At 43.4% G+C, this 27,504-nt stretch overlaps 1 protein-coding gene across 5 annotated transcripts in view; it reads right to left on the bottom strand.

Annotated features, from left to right (window-relative positions):
• The window catches only part of PACSIN2 (protein kinase C and casein kinase substrate in neurons 2), a 42,522-nt gene extending 15,887 nt beyond the window's left edge, over positions 1–26,635 (bottom strand). For 2 of the 5 annotated variants that reach the window (XM_071551567.1, XM_071551566.1), the window contains exons 1-2: positions 26,509–26,635; positions 4,630–4,739 (exon numbers count right to left, since the gene is read on the bottom strand). In XM_071551567.1, the coding sequence (XP_071407668.1) occupies positions 4,630–4,689 (60 nt within the window). In that variant the 5' untranslated portion in view covers positions 4,690–4,739; positions 26,509–26,635. Of the gene's footprint in view, positions 1–4,629; positions 4,740–6,031; positions 6,055–13,647; positions 13,891–26,508 lie in introns of those variants that run through there. The other 3 variants (XM_071551564.1, XM_071551563.1, XM_071551565.1) reach the window with 3 other exon arrangements.
• Between the last annotated feature and the right edge of the window lie 869 nt (positions 26,636–27,504).

Consider the following 27,504-nt stretch of genomic DNA (forward strand, 5'->3'; position numbering starts at 1 on the left):
GACATGATCTCTAGTTAAGAGTTTACAACCTCTTTATTTTACAATGTCACAGCACTAAACACAAGGGGAGAGTCTTAGATTATGTAGGCTCCTTTACCTCAACTAACAGACTCTTTTTTTTTTTTTAAGGCATATTCATGGAGCAGAATAAAGGCCTGGAGAGTTTAACACACTTTGCAGGTTTTTCTGGTACAATGAACGGAAAAAAGAAGAGTATTTGAATTTGTTGACAGCCCAGGTGGTTGCAAATGCTCAGCTATTGCTCCACTTCTGTTAGTTAATTCCAGCATATCATGGTAATTGTTACAACCACAAATATTTCAGGAGTTTCAAATGCCTGAAGAAAGATTTGATGTCAACTCCTTTTCCAACTGGCAGAGCTTATTCATGACTAGTTTGCCTTTATGAACTGGAACCATCTGAAAGACAGACACCAGAGGGTAAACCAAGGGTGTTTTTAGGGGCAAACTGGGCAGGGAGCAGAATAATAAGCTGTGAAGGTTCAGTCAAACCCACCCACAGCGATGGCCAAACCCTATTTCCAGCATTCCACTGAACCAGGAGGAAAAGTCCTTTCCAGCTGCATCAGAGGGGAAGTTTCCAAACATTTCAACCAGCACTAACATCTATAACACTGTGTGGTTTTACAAATAAAAACAATTAGCTTGGTGCATAACGAGCATATGCTGTGAGTAAATTCTCTAAGCTTACCCATATAAATTCAGCAGTGGTTACAAGAAAAATCCTGAGGAAGTTCTTAAACCCACAAAATCTTAAGCCAAACACTCCAGTAAGCAAATACCTGGCCAACAGGAATGGAAAACATGATGCTGCTCAGTGCTAGGAGGAGATTAAAAATGCATCTGTGACAGGAATCTCCTACTGTAGAGGCCAAATACTTCTAAAATGGAAAAGCAAAACAGAACAGAGTCTGCCTCATCAGCAAAAAGCACTCCTTGACAAGGAATGAAATCCCTCAGCACAGGAACACTCTGTCTGTACTCCAGAGTGGGGATTGGAAATTCCCCCTGGGAGCTGCTCAGTGACTGTTGGTTTGGGTGAGGAGGGGTTTGCACAGGGCACTCACTGGCTCCCCATGGCTGATAGCAGCACAAAATAAGGGAGAGAAGGATGGGAAGTACCACAGAGTCTGAAAACAAGTGATCCCACAGGCTGGGGACCTGTTCCTTGGGATGTCTGACCTTGCAAGATATGCAGACACTTGTGCTTTGATCTCCAGCAGCACTCACTCACTGGCTTTCTTACCTCCACAGCTGTGTAATGAACAACAGCAGTGGCCTTGTCCTGCTCATGGCATTTTTAATACAACCATAACAGTGATTAGCAAGGCTGGAATTAATAAATAGAAAGCACATTTTATGAAGCTTTTTAATTATTAACACACCAAATTCTTTCAAAACTACTGCAGTAGAATGAGCCCAATGTTTGTCCATGGCTTGGGTTTCACTAAATCAACACAATGTTGGAACCAACCAGTTTTGCCATGTCTATTTTTGGATGCAGAAAAAGGAATGAATTATTATGAGCAACTCAGATTTGCATTTACAGCACTCATGCAAATGCTCAGAGTTCACATCACAGATGAGAAAGAGATGCAAAGGGTTCCAGCTGCACATGGGGTTTCCAAACCTGGCACTGCCACCCTGCTCCAGACACCAACCTTTCCCTGGGATTGCCCAAAGCACATCACCCTTGTCAGCCAGGAGGGAATTCCTGCTTGGAGCACATCAATGAGATTCCTCAGCCTTTAGAATTTCTGAACCAAGAGCTTAACCAGACACACTGAGGTACACTGAGGCTTGACAGCAAAACAAATAAAGGAGAGAGGGTTCCATTTCTTCACTAAATTATGACATTACTACAACTGAAATTTTGATGAAATCCTCCACTGTTACTGTGGGAATTACCTTTCAGAAAGTATTTTCTTATTATTTTGCAATTCCTTGTTCTCTCAGCAACCTTTATGAAAACATGTGTGAAATCCTCTGACTCTAAAGCCCTTTTATTTAGTAAACACCTGCACTAATTAGATGAAAAGGATTTATTCTCCTGTAAAGGACTTACCATCCTGCTGAAAGACAAAAAACCTTTAAGTAGTAGCTTGAGTTAACCAAATATGAAAATAAACCCCTTCAATTTAATTGTGAAAGCTCCTATTTCCATTTCATGTTAAACAAACAGGTAGAATTCTAAAAGCCTGTTTTTTCAGACCTATCAACTGTTCCAAGGTACTACCTGTGCCTAAACCTTGGTTTTGACACATTTTTTGCCTCCTGGATCTGCACTGAGCCATCACCAAGAACACAAACCCGAACAGCAACTTCCCCAGTTCCCTTTGGACAAGATAACTCCTTCCCAACCACAAATCAGGATCTGGTAACAATATCTCTGCTGGAATAAAACATATTAACCTTTAGAGGAAACAAGTCACATTACATGTCAAGCACTGAACTCAACTCTTCGTGCCAGAGTTGGAAGTTTCCATGACAATTTCAGAGGAAACCAAAGCCTTCTAGAGCCAGAAAACTAATAGAGAACCAAGTGTTTTATTTCCTAAAGACAAGATTATATGAATCTTCTGTCAACAGCAACAGCAAAAACTTGGAAGTTGACTTATCAACGTTTTATTAAGCACAGTTCTTATCAGCTCAACAAAACACCAACTTTTAAGAACTAAAAGAACTAAAGGGTTGGACTCGATGATCTCGGAGGTCTTTTCCAACCCAATCAATTTTATGATTCTAAAGAATTCAAAAAACATGCAGTGAATAAAAACCAGTTTTCACAGTAAGTTCTTCAGGCAGGCCCCACACCCACAGCCACCTCACTCTTTCCTAAATGCCTTTCAGGGAAGAGGTGGGCTTTGCAGCACCCTCCAAAGGTAAATAAATCTGAGCTATTTTGGAGTCTGAGGGAACACTCCAAAACTCACCCTGCCAGACTGTCCCTCCTGTGCCATGGCCAAGCTCAAACACATTCCCTGCTCTCAGCTGTGCCACTGAAAGGTAGCAAAGTGGCTTTAAACAAACTGCAGCTGACTTTGGAAACAAAGGAAAAACCTCCTGTGTCAAACAGCTTTAAAAACCTCCAACAAAATAGTGTAAGTGACAGAGGGCCTGTGGTAACAGAACAACTTCCAAACTGATTAAGAGTTCTTTGTTTCTTGTGGCCCAAGGCTTAAAGTCCTCAGCTGGCATTCCAAAGGCACCGCATCCTTTCCAATCAAGTCAAAAAACTCCACAGTGATCAAAGCTGTTTAGTTATGCCTTTCCAGAAAGATTATGATGAGAAGGCAAAGTTGCAGTCTCCAGAATCCGAACAACCAACTCAGAGCACATGGGAAAAGGACAGGTTTTAGATTAAAATTCAGTCAATGTGACTCCAAAGCAGAAGTATCAGAGAATCATGGAATGGTTTGGGTTGGAAGGGTCCTTAAAGCTCATCCGGTGCCATGGGCAGGGACACCTCCCACTATCCCAAGTTGTTAAGGTCCTAATTTCGGCTAATTGCTATTTTTGATCATCCTTTACTGGATTTAATTCTTTGAGTTCACATTTCCCCAAACACAATCACAGAGAATTCATAGAACTGCCATTCCACCAGTCATCCTTTGTGCTTCCAGACATGACTATCTCGAGGACACCAGCCTGCTGCAAAGAGCCACCAGGAGTCACCTTCTCCTGCCAAGCACACAGTGCCCAACACACAGGGAAAAACCTCCCCCTGGGCCCAGCATTCATTTTGCTGCCTTATTTCATTCCGAAACACTTCTGCCAAGGAAGTCTGCTCAGAAGTTGCCTCAGCAAGGGCAGAAGTTTGTTCTCCTGAATGCAGCTGGTCTGGACAGAGCTCACCTCCAGTGATGTCACTACTGACACTGACAAACCTTTCTTTTTCCTGTAAGAAAAATACCTTTTCTTTTTTCCTTCTTTTTGCTTTATGAAGATTCCTTTCTGTGCTGGTTTAAAGGGAAACTAGCAGGAGAAACGAACCCAACACAAAAGAGATTATAAGTCAGAGCTACAATTTAGTAACAATATTACAATAAATGCAATGGCACAAAGAGAATTTGGTTTTAACCCACAAAACCTTCCTTAAAGCTTAAATTATCATAACATCTGAAATTGTCACACTGGGGCAGCACAAATTACTCATATTGCAAAGTACTTTATATTATCTTTTTATGCTTTTCCATTGAGATAAGCTCAACTTCTCAATAAAATTCATACTTATGTTTAGACACATGCAGTCCATTCACACACTTATTTTTGTAATTTATGTACACTTACAGAAGTCTTTAACAGTCATTTTAGATTTAATGGTGATCATTTTAAAAGCCCCTCTTTGGCAATAAAACCTGACAAAGGTTCAATTTTGAACTGCACGTCCAACCCAAAGGGATGACCCCCAAGTTCTGTGCCCACTAAAGACCCTTGACAGAACTAGGTCAAAAATCTCAAAGTAATTTCTATCTATTTCCGCAGATCACAATAACCAAAGGTGTCTTGTATTGCAGCTCCCTCCACAGTTTACAGTGTATAAAAATCAGATTTTCTACAGTAAGAATAAAAAATAAAAGCAAAATATTGTCTAAAACACTTGGGTTACCTCCCAGAAGCTGTCGCTGGAAACTTCTACTCCAACAGAATCATCATATGACCCAGACATTGCTGTGTATGAAGAGCTCTGAGTATTCGGAGCTTAAACACCTTCAGAAGCTGCAAAGAGAGAAATAAAAATATTTATGAGCATGATTAGTGAAAAGCAGTTATGGAGTTATGAAAAGACAAATTCTGTTAGGCAATGTAATTCAATTTTTTGATATCCAGTGTTCCAAATGCGAACAAGAGGTGACCACACAGGGCATTTTGCAACAGGAAACTTCTACCCCACCAAGTCCTTGGCTCTTTATCATGACATTTGTTGTCCAGAAAACATTCAGTGCATCTGCATGTATCAAATTCCACCAGATTTTTGAGTTTAATCACAGAAATTCCTGTTCCAGCCAAAGGAAAGGACTGAGCAGTGAGATGCTTGTCCATGAATTATTGCACAGAACACAAATCCCTGTTTAATCTCCACAGATGCTCCACATTCTCCTGTTGATATTTCTTACACTTTTTGCCTTTAACAACCACCAGGGCTCATGTAGGGAAACAGATTTTACACCAACTCGTGGGATTAAATACCTTACTCAGTTTTTCACCCAGTTCATTCACATAATGTGACTTACAAAAAGCTTAAATAACCTTAACTCTGAATACACAACTAACTACACCAAGAACATCAACTGTTACATTTTTAATTTTAAAAATATAAGAAAGGTTCTACAAAAGAGCAACTTAGAAAGGAAGATCTTATAGGGGTAAATTACATTTACATGTCAGTGTAACAATCCTTAAATCATGTTATTAGTAATTACCAAAAAACAGCTTTTCCACCTGTGCTTTTACTGAACCAAAAGGGAAAAGTTAAAACACTGTTCAGTTCTGAGTTTCTCAGCAGCACCTTCACATACAATGTGTCCTTTGCAGAGCAATTTTGCCCCTTGCAACTTTTACAACACATCAGGGAAAGCAAAAATCACATTTGGTCTGTAACTTTACACATCCTCTCCTAAATAACAAGAAGGAAACAAAAGTGCAACAAACTTGAACTGGTTGGACAAAATCCCAAGGACAGTTTGAAATTAAACAGCTTTTCCTAAGAGTGTTATGCAGTGGCATCTCTACCCATGATCTATGGTGTTATTTTATAATATATAAATATATATTATGTATCATAAGATATTATTAGCACAAGCATAACCATCATTGTTAGTATAAGAGTTGTTTAAACACAACTTGTCAGATAATACACACAGATTCTGTTACCTATTTATTTTTTCAATTAAGGCAGCCCTAATTACCCTGAGCCCACGTGCCAGGAATGCCATGCAGAACCAGGGAAGGACAAGATTCCAAAGGTTGCCAGGAAGGGTTATGGAAGGAATAATCCACTGTCCACTTACCTTGAACAAAACAGCCCAAACTACCCCAGAGCTGGAAATTTAATCTGAAAAGTTGCGTGGAAAAAATGAAAAAGCTCAAGCAGAGGAACATTCTCTTAAATGAGGGAACAGGTTGAGGGTTTTTTTCTTTAAAAAACCCTTTTATTCCTCCTCAGCTAAAATAACTACGCCATGCAGAGTTATCCCTTTTTTCCATAAAAGCCTGAAAATGCTCAACCTCAGGAAATACTGATGGAATGAAGGTTTCCTGTGCCAAATACTACACTGTGAGAAAGTATGAGCAAGCGTATTTGGGGAAATATTGTGCAGTCATGGCAACAGCTGGCACAGAAAAACACCATTTGCACAGCCCCACTCAAAAATAAACTGAATTCTGAGACAGGGACACTGAGTGGAGCGAGTCAGAAAAGAGAATTATTCCAGCAGAGCTCTTTGTTTTGTCAGGGTTTGGCCCTCCTCTCCTTCAAGTGAATCTGCAGAGGTTTCACAAGGAAAGTTCATTGAGTATCTTTTTCTTTGAGTATCTTTTTTCCCTTTCACTACAAGAAGCAAATCTATGAACAACTACAGCTGTCACATAAACCTGGACAATTTAGACCAAGACAGCACAGATTCTCCACAAATAATCACCTCACAAGGCTGGGGGGTCTTTGCTCAGCTACACTGCAGCAGGGAGGAAGAGAAAACAGGTGTAAATCTCATTTTCCTCCAAGCAAAGGCACATTCAAGGCCTTCACTGGACAGAAACCCCCCCGGGTGCTGCTCTGGGCCTTTTTCTCAGTGAGCTCCTGGCCAGACAAGGGGAGTTCAGAACTTTCATACTCCTCAAGATATTTTCATCCCTTGTGTCAAGGAACTTTGGAATTTCCATTAAAAACCAAAATATCAATATTTCCAGCATCATCAAGTCCAAAGGCCTTAAAAATAAGTTTTTACTTGTGTCGTTACAACACAAAACCCACCCAACATGAAGCTGCTCAGAGCCCTTGTTGCCTTCTGTCATAGCAAGTCCCAAATTAGCCAGGAGAACTCAGAGAGGCTAAAAACAAGCCATAAAGTCCAGCAGAGAAAAATAACTCTATACCAATCAGTACAGGCTGTAATAGCTGAGGAAATGGTGCAAACAAATAAGGCTCAGGTTTCTTGACTCTGGTTTTTAAGCAATTCTTGTAAATCAGGATACACTGATCTTTGTAACAAGCCAATAAATTAATGGGAGGGTTTTTTTCAAGCTTCCTCTTTGGGAACATTCCAGCCATGCTATATGTGCTTAAGACCTTGGCCTACAATGTGAAAAGAATTGCTATAAACATCCTGAAGGCTTAACACACCAGGATTTTGGAAAATATTAACTCCTAATGAGCAGGCAGACCTTCAGATATCACCAGAAAAGCAGCTGAACAGAGTGTGCTGCCTCTGCTCTCACCAAGCTGGGTTTGATGTCGTTACCTTGGAAGCAAATTTGCAAAATTCCTTGTTTTGTTCATGTTGAAATACTTGAATTTTTTTACTCTCTTTTCCTTCCTATGTCAGGTGGCAAAAATCTGTGCAATAAATGCAGACTTATAAGAAGCTGAAATGACCCAGTGAGAATCAAAAACTCACCTGGAGGTGTTTCCAGACAGAAAGAGGGGAAAGAAATCCTTCAGATAAACCCCCTCAAGCTCCTAATAACAGGTAACTTTGGTGGGCTCACTGTGAAACAGTGTCTGGAAGACAAAAGCACCTGGCTTTTAAACTTATTGTAAACCTTTTAAATTTATTTTTGGCCTGACAGTATTTGTCACTGTGGATCTGACTCATCAGGATTCCACGTTCCACGACCAGGGAGTGAATTCCTGCTATGTAAGGGCACAACTCAGCTCAATGAGCTGCTCATAAACCCTCAGCTACAGATTGCTCCCTGTTACTCACTGAGGGCTCATGTTTTGTTCCACGCAGAGCAGGAGGGAAATGAGACTTCACTGTATAGAAATAAATACATCCCATGCTTTAAGTGCAGCCTGCTGAGTGTGCCTGCCATGGATGTGCTGAGCTCATGTTCCCTGGTTAAATAAAGCAATTTAGACATTAATTCCTTCTCTACTCTCTCCAAAGGACTTGCTCTGTATGAGAGTTCCAGTTTCCTCAGGATTGCAATCTGCTTACTGTCTGTATAGGAAGGAAAAAGTGACATAATTTCCTCAGCAATATTGTGAAATCAGGCACCAAACCCTGCTAAGAATCACAGCTAACACCAAAGAAATCCATAAATTCATAGGCCAAGTAAATACAGGCAAAAAGGTGGCTTTGGTTTACACATTCCAGTGACACCAGAGAATTGCAGCCCCTGGTGCAGGGAACAAATGCACCGAACCACAATTAATCACTACCAAGGGCTCTGAAGTCTAATTGCAATAAGTAGAATGGCTGCATTCTATTAACAGAAGCCAGGCCTCAGATTTGCAGTCTCCAGTCAATGCCTTGGGCCTAATTCTCACTCTCCAATGCACAAAACAGGGAGAGCAGCACCCTCTTTCAGAGGAATTTCAGAAAATCTCTCAACAACTGCAGCAACAACCAGCAGCAAAAGGCCAAAATAGGAAATTCAATCCCTCCTTCCTGGGGAGCTCAGCCTGGGTGTTACAGTTGTACCCACGGAGAGGAGCATTAATTGCCTGCCATAAATATCCAGGCAATGAAGGCACATCCAAGTCACGGCTTTAACACACATCAGAACATCAAAGTTAACATTTTGTTTCATAAGTTCCAACTACGATCCACCCTCACACCCCAGAGCAGACAGGCCCACGCCAGGAGCCACTGCTCTCTCTGGTTTGACACTGAAAGAAAACAGAACTAAAATTTTAGTTCTCTGCTTGACCAGCCACTGGGTGTATAATTTTAATTGTGCAACTTCTGTTTTAACCTGGAAAGTCATTCATCACCTCCAGAGGCTGTGCAGATGTTTCTAATTTTAAGTTCAACAGACACTGACCACAGGAAATCATTATTAACACTGCAAAATGCATGTTTTAAACAGCACAGACACACCAGCTAAGGAGGCAGAGTTGATAAAGTGGTGTGGGGAGATTAAAATACCTGCATATACTTCAATGGAACGTTAACAGATTCAGATTATACTTTTTGTTTATCTGGAGGTCTGAGAGATGATGCAGTAACCGGGATAAACTATGTGAGGAAAAGAAAATACACAGGTCTGCAGATAAAACCTGCACTTGTGTTTATTTTATAATGCTCTGCCCAAAGCTGGATGGCATTGTTAATTTTAAAACTTGTTTCTTTAAGAGCCTCAGGTCCTCCTTCTGAGAAAGGAAAAAATCCGCATTAACATTTCCTTCACTACAGGAAAAAAAGCACCTAAAATTTGGCTTTGAGCAAATTTTGCCAGAAAACCACCTGAAGAACTCAGGACCATTTGTCAAGTAAAGTAACTTGAAAAAACATGCTTTGATTTTTCAAATCAAATGTTTCCACTGTTTAGGTTTGAGTGATTCAAATTATAAAGTGCAGGAAAACCTGCAATTTAATTGCAAGTGTTCACCCTTTTCTAATGTTCACTTTTGTAGTGCCTGAGACAACACCCACCAATGCATGAACCCTGCAGGGTCTCCCAAAATGAAATTAACCTTAACATTAATAAATTAAACTTAATATTAAATATATAAAAATGAGATAAATAGAATCATAGACTCACAGAATCATAGAATGGATTGGGGTGGAAAAGACCTCCGAGATCATCAAGTCCAACCCTTGGGCCAACTCCAGTCCCTTTACCAGATCATGGCACTCAGTGCCACGGCCAAGCTCACTTTAGAAACCTCCAGGGATGGGGAATCCACCCCCTCTCTGGGCAGCCCATTCCAATGCCTGAGCACTCTCTCTGCAAACAAGTTTTTTCTGCTCTCCAACTTCAATTTCCCCTGGCAGAGCTTGAGCCCATGCCCCCTTGTCCTATTGTTGAGTGCCTGGGAGAAGAGACCAACCCCCACCTGGCCAGAACTTCCCTTCAGGGAGTTCCAGACAGTGCTGAGGTCACCTCTGAGCCTCCTCTTCTCCAGGCTAAACACCCCCAGCTCCCTCAGCCTCTCCCCACAGCACTTGTGCTCCAGTCCCTTCTCCAGCCTCGTTGCTCTTCTCTGGCCCCGCTCCAGCCCCTCAATCTCTTGCCTCAACTGAGGGGCCCAGAACTGAACACAACACTCAAGGTGTGGCCTCCCCAAGGCAGAGTCCAGGGGAAGGGTCACTGCCCTGGGCCTGCTGGCCACGCTAGTTTGGATCCAGGCCAGGATCCCCTTGGCCTTCTTGGCCACCTGGGCACACTGTTGGCTCCTGTTGAGCTTCCTGTCACTCAGTCCCCCCAGGTCCCTTTCTGCCTGGCTGCTCTCCAGCCACTCTGTGCCCAGCCTGGAGCACTGCAGGGGGTTGGGGTGGCCAAAGGGCAGGACCCGCACTTGGCCTTGTTGAACTTCATGCCATTGGAATCAGCCCATCCCTCAATATGCCCTTTAGGTTTGTTTCAAAGAAGTAGGAAGGGGGCACAAGGCCCCTTGGAACCTGCAAATTAAACTGGATAAGAGTTTAGTTACCAAGAAATCTACAGGTGCTCAGATACTTTAAAAATAAGTAACTGACCCTTTACCAAGTGGAATTAGATGCCTAGTTATACACACACATAATGAAAAATTATTTGAGTAAAATGTCCAGGGAAATATCTAAAGCACAGACACTGAATATTCAGTTTAAGTAAAATCTGACAACAAACCCAAGGATGGTGCAGAGGAATAATATTGACATATTCTCCAGGAGAGAAACCATGAAACAGCATTTACAGCTGCACTGACTTGCAGAGAAAAGGGACATATTGACAAGTGTTCTAAAATGCCTTTTTCCCTTCCCCACACACTCCAAACAGCCCAGGGGTTCCAGTCCCAACGTGGCTCTGCACAGCTGAGTATCCACGTTTATGGGGATAATACATAGAATATTCTGGAAGATGGGGATAGTCAAGTTTACTATAGGAGAGACCATGGTAAAGGTTGCTATTTTTAATCACCCAAGGAGTGGAGAAGTGTTTTTAAATCCCTCAGTGAAACATGTGGGCACATTTTGCAGCCACGTCACTGGGGAAACAGCTGCGATGTTTTGGTGCTTCAGTCAAAGCTGTACTTTTCCATCCCAGGAAATGTGGGGCTGTGATACTAATTAATGAAATACTGAGGAGGGTTGAACAGCAGCACATCTAAACCCTGGAATTAAGGTGGCACAGGGTTTTCTTCCTGCATCTGAAGGTTAAATGAAGGAGCTGCTGTTCTTTCCTTCAGGAGAGAATCAATCAGAGCCTCACTGGAACCAAAACCAGCCCTGGGACTGTCCTGAGCACACACGTATTTCCAAAGTCTAAAGCACTGTCAGAAACTGTAAATCTGGGCATGACCAACAGTTCAGCATCCTCCACCTTCATCTTTTTACTGTGTCTTTTCTTAGCACGGATCCAGAGAAGGCACAAAGGAAAACAGGCCTTCCTATGCAGGGTCCCAGAAGGGCATTGCTGAGAGTGACAGAGGAGAAGACTCCCAGAACCAGTGAAATAGCTCATGTTTCTCAGACCACAGTGGGCTCATCTTGTAATTCATATAAAGAGCACAGACATCCCATTTCCACACAGAACTCCTTGGAGCTGAATGGATTATTCCCTACTAGGCCCAGTCAGCAGTTTTCTGGGGGAGTAGGGTTGTTTAGTCTGGAGAAGAGGAGGCTCAGGGGAGACCTTAACACTGTCTACAACTCCCTGAAAGGATGTTGTAGCCAGGTGGGGGTTGGTCTCTTCTCTCAGGCAACCAACAGTAGGACAAGAGGGCACAGCTTGAGCTCTGCCAGGGGAGGTTTAGGTTGGATATCAGGAAGAAGTTCTTTGCAGAGAGTGTACTCAGGCATTAGAATGGGCTGCCCAGAGAGGGGGTGGATTCCCCATCCCTGGAGGATTTTAAGGTGAGACTGGACATGGCACTGAGTGCCATCATCTGGTAATCAAAGTGGGGTTGGATCAAGGTTTGGACTTGATGATCTCAGAGGTCTCTTCCAACCCAACTGATTCTCTGATTCTGTGATTCTGTGACAGCTCCTCAGCACAGGGCAGTGACAGCCCCATCCTGCAACATCAGGAATCCTTGGCCAGCACAGCTTTTGCCCCAGGCACAGCCAGAGCTGGGGCAGAGCTGTGCCCTGGGAGCTTTGCTGAATGAATGAAAGCACCACTTCCACAACTGGAGGCTGTGAAAAAGCTCCAAACAGTAGTTTCCATTATTATTTCCAGTTCTTCCTGCAGTTGTTATCCCCTCATTGCCACAGCCCTGCTGACACAAAGTGGATCAAACCATCCTGCAACATTCCTCAGCTCTCAAAATAGACTAAAGGGTAGTTCAGTATTGGGGGAAACACTAAAAATGAAAACAGCCTTGCAAATTTAAAGCAACTTTTACAGTTGTGATCATCTCAGATAAACTTTACACATCATTTCAGCAGGGTCGTTTCTGGAACTGATATCGCTCTTACAGACCTCTGCAGAGCACAGTTCATAAATACAGAAAGAAAACAACCACAGGCACACTTAACTCTGACTGTCTTTCTTTCCAGTAAGTTAAATAAGCAATTATTCATTCAGGAACAATCAAAGATCTGTCGGAGTGTTTCAGAATCAATGCCATAGTGTAACACTGCAAAGGAGCATGTGACAGTATTTCATATTTCAGATTGAACACGATTAATTCAGATTTCAAAGCAAACTGAATCCAGCTTCTAAAGAACTATCAGGAGAATTTAAATTGTTTGCTTGTGCTGAAGTTGAGGAAGAAGGTTACTCAACACTTAGTTTCAGTAACATGGCCACTGACAAAAGAAACTCTTGAATTCTGTTTAAACAGATTTTCAGCTCAGTGAATCTGAGCTAAACTTTAGCCAGGACCTCTCATGTTTCCAGGCAATTTAATTTGCTGGTCCTGAAATGATAATTACTGCAACCCAGTGAGAAGACCTGTACTTATGACTCAGTAATCTCCACAGCACGGGCTGCTGACCCAGCAGAGTTCCACATTCCCTAGAAACATTTATTATCTTTTGCAATAAATACAATGAACTGGCTCCTCACCACACACCAAACTCAGTGGTCTGAGCTACTTGGAAGCATCACTCCTAAATATTATGGTGATATTTTATATTTTATGGCCTTCCTCACACTTGTGATTTGACAAGCAAAGACAGACAGGGGGTTTTGTTGGGTTTGGCTTGTTTGTTTTTTTAAAGCATACACAGCACACTTAAACCCACTCTAACCCCAATATAATTGAAAAATCCAAAGTTTTCAGGGTGCAAAGCAAGGAGCTGCTTTACAACAGGCCTGTGAGATCCAGGTTAGGCAAGGGAGAAGAAGGAAGCTTCCCTGTGGTTCTCCAAGGTCTCACTAATCTTATTAAGGGTTTAGAACAGAAAGCACAGCAGAGCAGCAAGTGATTCTCACAGATCTGGGCACATATTCTGTGACCAAACCCACCAATCACTGCAGTGCAGAATCCCTACATGTAATAATGTGAAAGGAATGCTTAATTTGGGCAACTCACCTTAGAGAGACTCGGGGTTTTAACCCTTCTGCAGCTTTCCAGGAAAGCTTTTCATGCCATTTTCAGTTCATGCTTGACTGAAGTACAAGTAGGTCAGCCCTGAACTCTGCAGCCTGAACTGGAGTTCAGGGAAACTGGGACAGGAGGCCCCAGGAGCTGCCAGTCCTTGCACTCACCATTGGTTTTGCACTTAATAAAGCTGGGCCATCACTGACTGCACAGCACTTGACAGCAACCTGCACACTGAAACACCCAAAAGACAGAGAAAATAAAAGTAGAGAATGCAAAGCAGTTTAGTGCTCTCTCAAGATCAGTCTGAAACACCCAACTGTTGAAAATTTAAGTACGCAAGATCATTTTTAATATATATGGGCCAAAGGGAGGGAGCTGGGGGTGTTTAGCCTGGAGAAGAGGAGGTTCAGAGGTGACCTCAGCACTGTCTGGAACTCCCTGAAGGGAAGTTCTGGCCAGGTGGGGGTTGGTCTCTTCTCCCAGGCACTCAGCAATAGGACAAGGGGGCACGGGCTCAAGCTCTGCCAGGGGAAATTTAAGTTGGAGAGCAGAAAAAATTCTTTGCAGAGAGAGTGCTCAGGCATTGGAATGGGCTGCCCAGAGAGGGGGTGGATTCCCCATCCCTGGAGGTTTTTAAAGTGAGCCTGGACGTGGCACTGAGTGCCATGATCTGGTAAAGGGACTGGAGTTGGAGCAAGGGTTGGACTGATGATCTCGAAGGGCTTTTCCAACCCAATCCATTCTATGATTCTGTGAAAGGGATCACAGCTTGGAAGCAAAGTCTTACTAAAGGCAGTAACACACAACTGCCTTTTTATTGAGTGACTTCAGCATTTTAAAGGATCCTCAAAATCAGCATCAATTGCTACCAAAGGTAGAATTGTACACCTTTTCTGCTGCATCAGTTTAACTGATGGGTCAGTAACCTCTCAAACCTGCAGAGTGACAGCCATAACAGCTGGGAAAAGCAGGCCCAGAGAGCTTCAGAACAAAGGGATCAAATTTCTCAAGCTCTTCAGTTCACTGCAAATCATTCTACACATGGTAATCAAACTGATAAACTGCATTACATTGGACTCCAAGAAGTCTGGAGTCACTCCAGCCAAATGCAACATCATCTGTTAAATGAGAACAGAATTCAGTTGGGTTTTTTTGCAAGATGCAAAAATAAAATGCAAAAAAATCACTCTGGAATTACAGTATCAAACTTGCACACACTCAAAGGGAATGGCTGAAGCCACATTTCTAACATATATATGTTCAAACCACATAAATATATAATTTATATGCACACAAACCAACCAATAGACAGTTTCTGTGCCTAAAAAAGGAAAGGAGTGATGGGTTCAAACACCTGCAAGATTAAAGCTTCAATTATGCAGAAACATCTTAGAAGTTGAACTGAAAGTAAGATTTCTCTTTCCCCAAGAATAAGAAAATGATGTGCTTGCTCAATGAATAATAAATTTCACATTTAACTACCTTTATCATATGGCAGTGGGAAGAATAAAACAGATATGTAAAATCTTGAAATAATGCAGGAAAAAGCTCAGACAAAAAATGAATGACAATGAAGGAAAGATAACAGAAATGGCATATAAAAACATATTACTTATAGTACTTACAAGCCACATATAAAGATATTTTTCATAATCACACCCTTTAATGCCACAGTTGAAGACAAGAAGATTTCAGCTGAGAACAGGCATTTTTCCCTCCTGGTTCTGAAGGTTTAAGCCTTAATGGAACCCTCTGATATCAACAACATCAGGAAAAGCAGCCCTGCCTCTAGAAAACCTCCTAAAGCTCAGAGCACACCAAAGAACACACTTCAGAAATACTTTTAAAATGTATTTTGGAGTATTTACTGAGGTTATTTCAGAACATGCAAAGTGTTTCAGATGGAAGCATAACATTAAAAGAGAACACTAAAAGCACAAAAGAGAGGGTGAGTCCAGCTGCAAGGTTTTTCTTGCACTGAGCACCTGAAGGATAAACACAAAGATGCTCCTATAGGAAAAGTTTCTTTCTTTCCCATCCTCCCAGCAGAGGGAGGAACATTAATATTTCTGTTTCACTTGAAATTCAGTTTATGCTGAAAGAACCTGTACAACTGTCCATATCTGAAAGATGAAAGAGCTGCTTCACTGAGGCAAAATATCTGTTTGATGCCTCAGTCACCCAAAAACCTAAAAACAGGTATTACACTCACAACATCACCTCTAAAATATGTGCTATGTAGAGTATTCAAGGGCTTAATAACCTTAAGCTGATTCCTTAGACAATGAGCATTAATTCTGTACCTTGTAATTGATGGAACTGAAAACGGAACATCCATCTCTCAACACCTTCAAACCTTTTCCCCTCATAAGAGCTCTACAAAGACTTTGAATATTCACAATATTTCTTAGGAAGAGAAAATGCTTTATTACCTCATTTGTCCGACCATCTTAAAAACTGGGGCCTTAATTCCAACTAAAAATGCCAATTTCCAGACTAGGAAGGCTGATGTTTATTGATCCTGTCATGGACAGGTAACACTTCAGCACTGGAGACTCTTGGCTCCAATCTCTCCATGAGCCTTACCTGTGACAGAGGACAGGCCACCAGATTTTGTTTTCATCAGGAAAAATCCAATTCCACCAAAAATAATTCCATCAGGAAAAATTCTCCCTTCACAGGAAAGAAAGGTTAGATCTGCTTGCATTTCTAATGCCAGATTTGGATTGGGAAGTCAATTTACTGTTACATCATGGTGTAACTACCTGTTTCTTACCCATGAACACATTTGTATTGTAACATCCATCTGTCCCCTTTATTGCCCTCTCAGCACTTGCATTATCATCTCATTATTGTCACACCATTATTAACTTTGCAATTACCTGATCTCATGCTTAAAGCTGCTCTGAGAGCACAAGCAATCCAATATCACAATTCTCAACACAAACCACGTGAATCATCAATGCCCAACAACACCCCAAAACAAAGATACAGCTCTAAATCCAACATATTTCAGTCCTGAATTGATACCACTGGCACCTGAAACATCTTTGAAAGGAATGAAGCTGCTCTTTCAGAGCTGTTTTTGTGTTTATTCTGACTGCTCCACAAAGGGAAGAACCCCAGTGAACCCAGACCAGTCTGGCCACCATTTGGTTAGAACACAAACCCCCAAAACTGGGGAGTTTTTTGTGACAGAAGATGCAGCAGCTGCCACACCAATCCTGTGCTGGTTTCACTCTGAGGAGGCTCAGGAACAATGCCTGGAACAATCCAGCACTGCAGCCTGAATTATGTGACACCAGCAAAGTCCTAAGGGGTTTTCCAAGTCCTTCCTGGTTCCTTGTGTGGGTTAATACATGAGCTACATCCCTACAATATTCATCAAATAAAGAAGTTTCCAGAAACAACCTTTTCAGCCTAAAATCAGTGCAGCATCAAAGAGGGCTGTTTGGACAGTGCTGGATCACAGCTTTGACTCAGCCCCAGGAACACGAACATTGCCCTGAGGTTAAATAACTCCCAGTGGATCCAACTGACAGATCCAAAGCAAATCCATCCCCACTGTCCATCCTGCAGTGCCTGCAAAGGTGGAAAATCATCTTTCACAGCCCTCTAATTAGGGTATTTCAATAGCCACGTTCCAAGGTTATATCCAACAATTTCAGGATCTAGATGCAGGTTGCTCTCTGAATCTTCATCAGCTTAACACAGATAACTTGGAATTCTGTACCAAGCTTGAAATTCTAGAAAAAAAATCAGAATAAATCCAATAACAAATTGTTAAGTGAATTTTCAAGTAGCTCAGGTGGTTAAAACTTGGTTGTAATAATGCCAAGGTCATGGGTTCAATCCCCTGTGTGGGCCATTGACTTGAGAGTTGGACTCGATGATCCTTGTGGGTCCTTCCAGCTCAGAACAGTCGGATTCTTGAATATTTAAGTTTTAGACAAAATTTCAAACTACTCCATTTTCATTTTATGCATTTGTCATTTGTGTGCCAAATCCCTGCTTGGCCTTTCACCCAAAATGATGATTTAATTTTTTTTCCTTAAAATAGAAAAACAACTGAGAAACGAGATATAAAAATGTGGTTTTAAGGTTATGTAGTTGGATTTCCAGCACCTCTTTCAGTATTCACAGCTCCATAAAACACTTCAGCACTTGAAACTGGGTGGTGGTGGATCCATGGAAGGCAGGACTTCACTCCTTTTTTGGGGGTAGAGAGTGGAGCCAGACTGAGATGTGTCACAGCACTCCAAATTTAAAACTTACACACTGGTTCTGATGTCAGTGCCTGGGGGGGATTATTTTTTCATCTTAAATTTATTTCATTTAAAATTAAATTTCGAAATTTATTCAAAAGTGACAAAAATTAAATTTAAAATTTAAAATTAATTCCAACAGGTATTTGCACATTCCAATGGTTCTCACAAGCCACTTGAGCTGCACAACCAGAGCCAGCAGCTCCCGTTTAATTCCCTGTGGAAGGCACTGCAGAGGTTCCTGGAGGGGTTGCAGCAGCAGCTGATGAAGCAATTTAACAAGAGCTGGAGCTTTATGTTGCTTATTTCTCCCCATTTGCAGGGTTGGACACTGCACAAGTCTTGCATTACAGGGAGGGTTTCACAACACTTTTATTGAAGCTTTTTTTTCCCTGCAATGAGATCGTGTAACTTTGTTCTCTAACTGTTCACTGCAATAAGAAGTAGAAAGACTCAAGTGACATGTTTTTCCTTGGCAAACTCAAAACACATTTTGAGAGGTGCATTTATAAAATCTCCAGCTTTAAAGAGCCAATTTGTACAGCAGATTTTCATGGTGCTTTTCCTACTTAATAAGTTGCATTCCAGTGAGTATGAGAGTTAAATTAGACACTTGACACATCCCTGAAAAATTTTAAATGTCATAAAAACGTTATAAACTTCAAAACTGGACTATCAACACCAATCACAACTCAGACAAACCATATCAAAAGATATTTTGCTGATATAGTACTGACATTATACTGATGCTGATATGATGCATTATTCACTCAAAAAATGGAGTATTTTATCCACATTTATGAAATATGAAATAAACACTGCAAGCACAAAAAAACCCTCACAAAATGAGCACAAGGAAAATACCTTTAGATGTGTCTGAAAACACCAAAACCTGTTCCTCTGTATGTCCCTACCATGCAATAAGCTCTCTTAGCAGTGGCATAAAAACTGCTAAAATTATTGTTGCAAACCCAGTAATTTTGTTCAGCATTACACTCATGACAGGCTAAATTTAGCCCCATTTTTCCTTAATTACAATTACACAAATGTTTCTGCAATCCCTACTAACAAGTCAGGACAAAGGTGCTTCCTCTGTGGCCTCTTTGGCAAGAGAGAGGAGGAGGAATAAAGGGCAGATCTCCAGCTGCAGTTTTGGTTTCTCTGCAGTGAAAACCCCAATAACTGGATCTTCGCAGAGAGAAGAGATGACACTTTATCAGCCTGAGCAAAGTCTGAAGTGAGGAACCCCCAGGTTATCTTGCAGAACCCCAAATAAATCCAGAATCAAGGCATGGCACTGGCTTTATCTTGGTGTTTATGACCTCCTGAACTGTTTGTTACTGACTTGACAATGATTAACGTTGCCCCACACAGATTTTACTCATGATACCTGTACCACCCACAGCATTTATATTCTACCAAAACTATGGAATAGGCTCCAAGGGCTAAAAATACAGTCATTTGACACAGACCAAACCCACACGTTGCTCTCTGGGACAGGGACACTACAAAGCACAAGCAGCTGCTTTTATATTACTTTGGACAAAGGATTTCTTGGCCAAATTCAAACCAATTTTAAGATCAAATCTCCTTCCAAATCAATATTAAGGTTAACTTACAGACCCTTTAAATTGTCGTAGAATCTCCTCAAATTGGTGTTTATGGACATAAACAACAACTTTGGCCCTACCTCAATGAACAGACAAGACACTGGTGGCATCCAGAGAATGTGAGATGCAGTGCAGAGAACAATTAAACAAAGAAAAGCACAGAATGTTCTGCAATGCTCTTCTATCTGCTACAATGTTCTCTGCTGGTCAACCTGAGCACCTGCCTCAGAAAAAAAAACATCAGGTGGAATAGCACTTGACTGAAAACAGCCAAAAATCCAACTAATTCTTCTTCTTCTAGAATTCCACTGATTTAAAAAAAAAGGGGAAAAAAAAGAAAAACCAAACCCAAAAGGTTACAATTAAATAGGGAAGTAGTTTTTCCAGTCTAGGAAATAAAACTCTATTTTATATTTGCCTATATTTTACTCTGGGAGGGGGAAAAAAAAAGGAAAAAATAATTACATTCTAAAACCATACCTGATTCTTTCTACAAATTTTGAAAACTAAGCACTGAGTTGGAATTCAAAGCTGCTTCTTCAAAACTTGATTTAACAACAATGTGCTAACAGATGAATTTAAATATTCTGCTAGGAGTTTAAAAAATCATTTAGCACTCACTTTTTTCTATAAAAACAATGTTTCACTACAGAAGAACAAATGTCAGCATTATACCTTAAAACATCTACAAGTGAGTATTCCAAAAGCAGAAGGACAAGGACTTTTGGCTCCTTTCTGCTTGGAACTTGTCTGATTTTAAAAACTATTTCAAGTGTCTTCTGGTCCTTCCACACTAAAATATTTTAAGCAAAAATTGAAGACAAAACCAACAAGTTTACCTTTAAATTTATGAACTTAAGATAATTTGATAATGATCTATTCACCTATGCATTTATAATTGGTAAAAATCAAGAAACAGGAGCTTATGCACATCTTCAATTTTACTAACTATGAACAGTTTGAGGGTTTATAGTGAAGTCTTGAGTGTGTAAATGTTGTTACATCCTTCTCAGCTGTTTCAGCAGCTCATGTAGCACAACCTGAGCTGCCAGGATGAGCAACAGATTTGTGTATAAACTGCATTTCTACACACTCTATATTCCTGACTTTATTACATCCTGATTATCACTGGGTTTGAACTTGCCTTCCTTCTGTGAGCAGAAAGAGCAACAAACTTCTCACCTAGTTTAACAAGTTACAAGATGTTATCCTGACACAAGGAATAAGCAAGTGCACAGCCAACACAGTCTTCATAAAGTCTGAGACCCTCAAAAGACAGGTAAAAAAGTTCTTTTCATTGTTGAACATAAGTCAAGCCCATTTAATAACACAAACTTAACTGTACATGTCACAAACTGAACACTTTGCATGGGGTTATAACGTAGGCAGACAGATCCTTTCCCTGCACTCTGCATTCCTGAGTGTTGTGTTCAGTTCTGGGCCCCTCAGTTCAGGAAAGAGATTGAGGGGCTGGAGCGGGGCCAGAGAAGAGCAACGAGGCTGGAGAAGGGACTGGGACAGAGAATCCACCATGTCTTGATCCAATCCCACTGTGATCACCAGCCCAGGGCACGGAGTGCCCTGGGCTGGTGATCACAGTGGGGTTGGATCAAGGGTTGGACTTGATGATCTCAGAGGTCTCTTCCAACCCAACTGAGAACAGCAACGAGGCTGGAGAAGGGACTGGAGCACAAGTGCTGTGGGGAGAGGCTGAGGGAGCTGGGGGTGTTTAGCCTGGAGAAGAGGAGGCTCAGAGGTGACCTCAGCACTGTCTGGAACTCCCTGAAGGGAAGTTCTGGCCAGGTGGGGTTGGTCTCTTCTCCCAGGCACTCAGCAATAGGACAAGGGGGCACGGACTCAAGCTCTGTCAGGCGAAATTGAAGTTGGATGTCAGAAGAAACTTCTTTGCAGAGAGAGTGCTCAGGCATTGGAATGGGCTGCCCAGAGAGGGGGTGCATTCCCCATCCCTGGAGGTTTTTAAAGTGAGCCTGGATGTGGCACTGAGTGCCATGATCTGGTAAAGGGACTGGAGTTGGAGCAAGGGTTGGACTGATGATCTCGGAGGTCTTTTCCAACCCAATCCATTCTATGATTCTGTGATTCTCTATGACTAAGTGGTCAAGGAAGGAGTGGTGACACTTGTGCAAAAATACTCATTACTCATGTGAAATATCAGTAGCTGTAGAGAGCACTGAAACTCCACAGACACTCTGGAACATCTCCCAGCAGCTCCAGCACCACAAGAGCACTAACTGGTATCTAACAGAGCCCACCAACACGCACAAACAACACAGGGCACTCAGCTGCTCCTGCAGCAGCTGCTGCTGAGGGAAAATGCCACATGGCCATGGGGTGCTTTGGCCCCACTGATCTGTGTTCCAGGGGTCACTTGCCCAGCTCTAAAATCAGATGGAATTTAACACACAATACAGGTGACAAAGTCCTAACTCAAAGAACACATTGCCTTTGACGAAGGCATTGAACACATTACCAATATTATTAGAGATTCCTCATTTCTCCCAACAAGAAAGAAGCATTGCTCCCCTCAGCAGGGATCCAGGGAGCTGTCAGCTTGCCCAGAAAGCCTCTATTAAGGGAGAGGATGAGAGGCACAAGTCAAACTAAAGAGATGTCCCATTTGTCCTCTGACTCATGGCAGATCAGTTATTGAAATCTGTACTTCACATTACAGGACACATTCACCACACACCCTTCATTTAACCTATTAAGTCAGAAATTAGGATACCAACAAACACATTATTATATTCTTATTCTATTTTGTCATTTTTTTAAGACTAGTGAACTATGGCTGTGCATCTATGTTCACATCTGTAAGGTTTATGTCAAAAGATTACCTAAAATCCAGCATTTTTTGTTTCAGTAAAACTGAAAGAAATATTTAATAATAGGATTTGTTCTTATCCTCACAATTTTTTGCTGTTGGTTTGTCATTCACTGGTCTGGAGTATGCGATAAAAGCAAAGAAAGTAGTTTAAAATATTTGGCTGCAGATATTTTAGAAGTAAATCTTAGCTTAGAGTTGTGCCCAAGCAAAAAACAGTTAACAATACACCCTGGCCCAAAGCCAAACACTGCAATACACAGGTTTCCAATATTATCTAAATATTTACAACACCTTGTCTATGCCAGAACAGTTTTTAAACATTTGCAGGCTCTAAGAAGCCGAACCGAACCACATCACCTGGAGAGCCTTTTCCTTTGGAGCCCATTCCTGAGCAGTGTCAGAGCAGCTAGGCCAGGTCTGCCCCTGTTTGCTAATTAGGGCTGGGTACTGCTCAAATATTGACACATCCTGTCCACCAAGATTCACAGGGCTCTACCCCTGCACACCAGCTCAGCACAGTCACTCTCCCTCCAAGGAGCAGCATTCCCAGAGAAATGTGGGCTGTTCCCTGGCCCAGGCAGGGCACATGGAAGGGGAACACACCAGGAGCAACATTCAAGCCTCGTGACAAATCCAAGCTTGACTGCAGACCCCAGAATATAACAGAATTTACCATCAACTCCAGGTTATTCCTCTCAACCCCAGAGAGCCAATTAGCCAGGTAACACTCATATTAAATATCTACCTCAGAATCCTTAGCTTGGTTTATCTCAGTACAGTTACATCACTGTTATTTCCTGCTTTCTTCCTTTTCATCTCCTGGGAACAATTCATCAGTACATTAAGTCAAGCCAGAAATCACTAACTGGGTTTAGCTGAAAGGAACAATGTCATTTCTTGAAGTTCTGGGAATTAAGACAGAATTGGAATTAAATCCTACCTTACAAAGAAGTTGTTAATCTCAGAGACTGGTCTTTGATTCAAGGTCTCAGGAATCAAGTAAGTAATTAAATCTTAGCATTTTTTTTACAGCAGAAATTCCAAGAACCAAGAAGACACTACTTTCATGTATCAATTTACATGCATGTTTAAACAAATCTAAACCCAAACCCCACCCCTTCAATCTGCATCTGCTGTTCTCCTGCCTTAGTAGGAGAAGATGAACTTTCTCTAGGACCTGCCACTCTCACACTGAGAGAGCCACGCACCAACTCAGATACAGAAAGCTGAGTGAGTTAGGAGCTTTTTTTTTCACCTTTTTTTTATTATTACCTTTAGCTACTTTGTATTACTGCCACAGATTCCTACAAGCACAGGCAATTTTTGACTGGCAGCACTGCTAAGCATTTTATGCTCTTCCAATTCCTGCAACAAGCACAGAAATTTCTTGTCCTCAATTTACACAGGCTGCCAATTCAAGTTGCAGGAGCCTTCAGGCTCCTTTTAACCACAGTCAGGAAAGCACAGAATGGACACAGCTCTAGAGCAGGAAAAGACATCCATGCGTTGTACAGACAGACCACGAGAACAAAACTTCTCATGCCTAACACTAAATCATCCAAACATGTTCCCTGGTTCACAACACTGATTTTCAGACCAACATTCACGTGCCTTGACACAACAAAAGAAAGCAAACAACTACCAATGAGAAAAAATACAGGTATTTTCTGAAGGTATTGTTTAAAAACACTCAAACATCACAATGATCTAGATCACAGTCAGAAAGTGACATCACTGTGATGGTGTTTCAAAGACATAGAAAAGAAAAATTAGAAAAATACAAGTAATTATATACTACAAAGTAAAATGAAGCTTTTCTTGCAGAGATGACTTGTGGAAGGTTGAAATTCTCTCATTAACCTATGACAGTTTAAAAAAAAGTGAAAGAACACTTAAGGCCATCCACAAAGACTCACACAGCTAACATCAAGGCTACCAATCATAAATGCCACCTAATTTGTCACAGAATCATAGAATGGATTGGGTTGGAAAAGACCTCTGAGATCATCAAGTCCAACCCTTGGGCCAACTCCAGTCCCTTTACCAGATCATGGCACTCAGTGCCACGTCCAGGCTCACTTTAAAAACCTCCAGGGATGGGGAATGCACCCCCTCTCTGGGCAGCCCATTCCAATGCCTGAGCACTCTCTCTGCAAAGAAGTTTTTTCTGCTCTCCAACTTCAATTTCCCCTGGCAGAGCTTGAGCCCGTGCCCCCTTGTCCTATTGCTGAGTGCCTGGGAGAAGAGACCAACCCCCATCTTGTCAGCTTAATGTTAATTACTGCATCCACTTCCAATCCACTCTCATTAAAATGAGAGAAAAAAAACTCATTCAATAAAAATAAAATCCAAATCAGTTTTGCCTATCAACCAACTTTTAATAAACTGTTTCAGCAGTTGTGCCACGTAGCCTTCCCTGAACACCGACACTGGTGCTTGGTGTGTGGCGAGCAGTTCAACCCCCAGGGCAGTTTTTAATGTTTTACTTGTTCTAGCTCGGCACAACACACAGACCCTGAGCCAAAGACATCGACTCCAGATCTATGAACTGCCTACCAGGGAGAGTTTGGGGCTCTTCAACACAGAACAGCCATGCCAAGGTAGCACCTGCACCCCTCTCCTGCTCCCCATGACCAAGCTAAAATGATCTCTAAAATGATGCTGCATTGTGCTAAATAAACAGAGACACTCCTGCACACTCCATATGATTCAGTCATAACTGGCAGAATGTAACTATTATCTTTAAAAGCAAATTGCAAGTTTGACTAAACATCGTTTCAGGCAGGTACAGAAGAGCCAGCACACGAGCCCTCGGTGTTAATCACCTTTAAGTAAAGAACGCAATGAAGAAGTTTTGCCCACCTGAAACGGAGCTGGCAAAGTGTCCCAGTCACCCCTCACCTTCCAGCAGAGCCATCGTGTCCTGTGTGTCCTCCGTGCCCAAGGAAGCCACACAGCAGTTTTTCCATCGCTGTGGTCACAGCCATACGAGAATGATCCTTTTGTTGCACTAAAACCCGGTTGCTTACATAATGCAGCCTTTACCACGACTATTATAGTAACGCACTATCATTGTTTCAACTTTTAAAAGCGGTGGGAAGGTTTTGTTTTCAGAGAAGGGCTGAGCAAATACTGGAATGAGATCCAAATAAGCAGAAGGGCATCCCCTCACACAACCCCACTCCTCAACAGCAAGAGGAAACAGTGTCATGGCAATCTTTTAAGAACTCTTTTGGAGGTCGTGGAGCAAAACAGAAGAAAACAAAATTAATACATCCCAAGACTCGTTTTTTACCCCAGTCTGGGTCAGGTGGAAATGATCAGACTTAGACAAATACGTACAGCTGTGTAGTGGTTTTAAAGTACCCCCAACAATTTAATAAGTAATCCGGTCGTTCGAAACTGCAAGGTTACATTCAGTTTCCAAACGCTGGGCTTACAAAGGGCAGCATCGCATCCTTCTGGCTCCCTTTACAGAAAGGGCAAGAGGGTGAAGGCTCAGAAGGGTGAATTTATCAGCTTCTGAATCACTCCGGCCAGAGACCGCCGGGACAGACCCACACAGCCACGGGCAGACACTACACACACCCTGTCCCTCCCTGACCAGGTAACATAAAGCCCTGTCTGTCCTCACAGACCCTGCGGTTCGGGACATGAGGAGATTCTTTCCACAAGCCAAAAATGGGAAGGCCAGGAAGGCTGGTGGGTCCACACCAACACGCAGAGGGCTGTGAGCAGCTTAAAACGCCGTGGAAACACCTCCTGCCACCAACCGGGATTTCACCGCCGGCAGGGAAAACCCAACCCGGCCCGAGCTCAGAGCTCTATCGTCGCCCTCTCTCCCCTCACAAAGCCGCCTGAGTGGGTCACCCAACTTTGCCGAGCGGCGAGCTCTGCTCTCCTACAGGAACCGACCCAGTGTCGTCATCCGGCCCCAGCCCTGCCCTTCCCCGCCGCCGGCCGTGCAAGGAGAGCTTCACCTTCCCCGCGTCCGCCGCTCGGGCAGCGGCGGCCCCTCAGGCGGCCCCGGCACGAGGCCCCTCACGCGCCCCGGCCCAGCACCCACCGCCCGCCACGGACCTCACCCCCGACCTCCGCCTCCAGCCTGGCCGCAAGGCTGCAGCCTCACCTGCAGCGCCGGGAGCCTCCCGTGCGCCGTGCCCGGGGCTGTGTGGCGATCCGGCGGCCGCGGCCCGGCCCCTGCCCCGCGCTCCGCTCCGACCCGCCCCGCTCGGCGCCGCCGCCGCGACTGCCGCCCCCGCCCGCCCGGCGCGCGCCGCCCCGCCCCGCCGCCGCCCCATTGGCTGAGCGCGCCCGGCTGCGCGCCGCCCATTGGCTGCACGCGGCTGTCAATCAACGCCCCTTCCTCGGACGGGGCTGGGAGGGGCGGCGCGCGCGGCCCCGCGGCTGGTGCGCGTGCACGGGGGGGCTGCGGGAACGGGGGACACGGCCCGGGATGGGCGGGGGTGACGCTGCAGGATACCTCGGAGGACACAGACACGTGTGACCCTGCAGGACACCTCGGGGTCACCTCGAGGGACACTGCCAGGTGTGACCCTGCAGGACACCTCGGGGGGCACTGACAGGGGTGACCCTGCAGGACACCTCGGGGGACACAGACACGTGTGACCCTGCAGAATACCTCGGGGTCACCTCGAGGGACACTGCCAGGTGTGAACCTGCAGGACACCTCAGGCTCACCTCGGGGGACACAGCCAAGTGTGTCCCTGCAAGAAACCTCGGGCTCGCCTTGGGGGACTCCGGTCACCGGGGTTCACCTCGGGGGATACAGCCAGGTGTGACCCTGCAGGACACCTTGGGGGGCACAGCCAGGTGTAATCCTGCAGGACACCTCGGGGTCCCCTCAGGGGGACACAGCCAGGTGTGACCCTGCAGGACACCTCGGGGTCACCTCGGTGGGACACTGACCGGAGTGACCCTGGAGGACATCTCGGGGTCACCTCGGGGGATACAGCCAGGTCTGTCCCTGCAGGACACCTCAGGCTCACCTCTGGGGGCTCCGGCCACTGTGGGGTCACCTCGAGTGCCGGGGGTGTTTGTTTTAGACAGGACTGTTTGCAGTTCCCAGTGGGAGCCACGGCGGTGACCTTGTGTTGTCCCTTCA

Source organism: Pithys albifrons, chromosome 3, assembly GCF_047495875.1.
Source record: "Pithys albifrons albifrons isolate INPA30051 chromosome 3, PitAlb_v1, whole genome shotgun sequence".
Classification (NCBI taxonomy): Eukaryota; Metazoa; Chordata; class Aves; order Passeriformes; family Thamnophilidae; genus Pithys; species Pithys albifrons.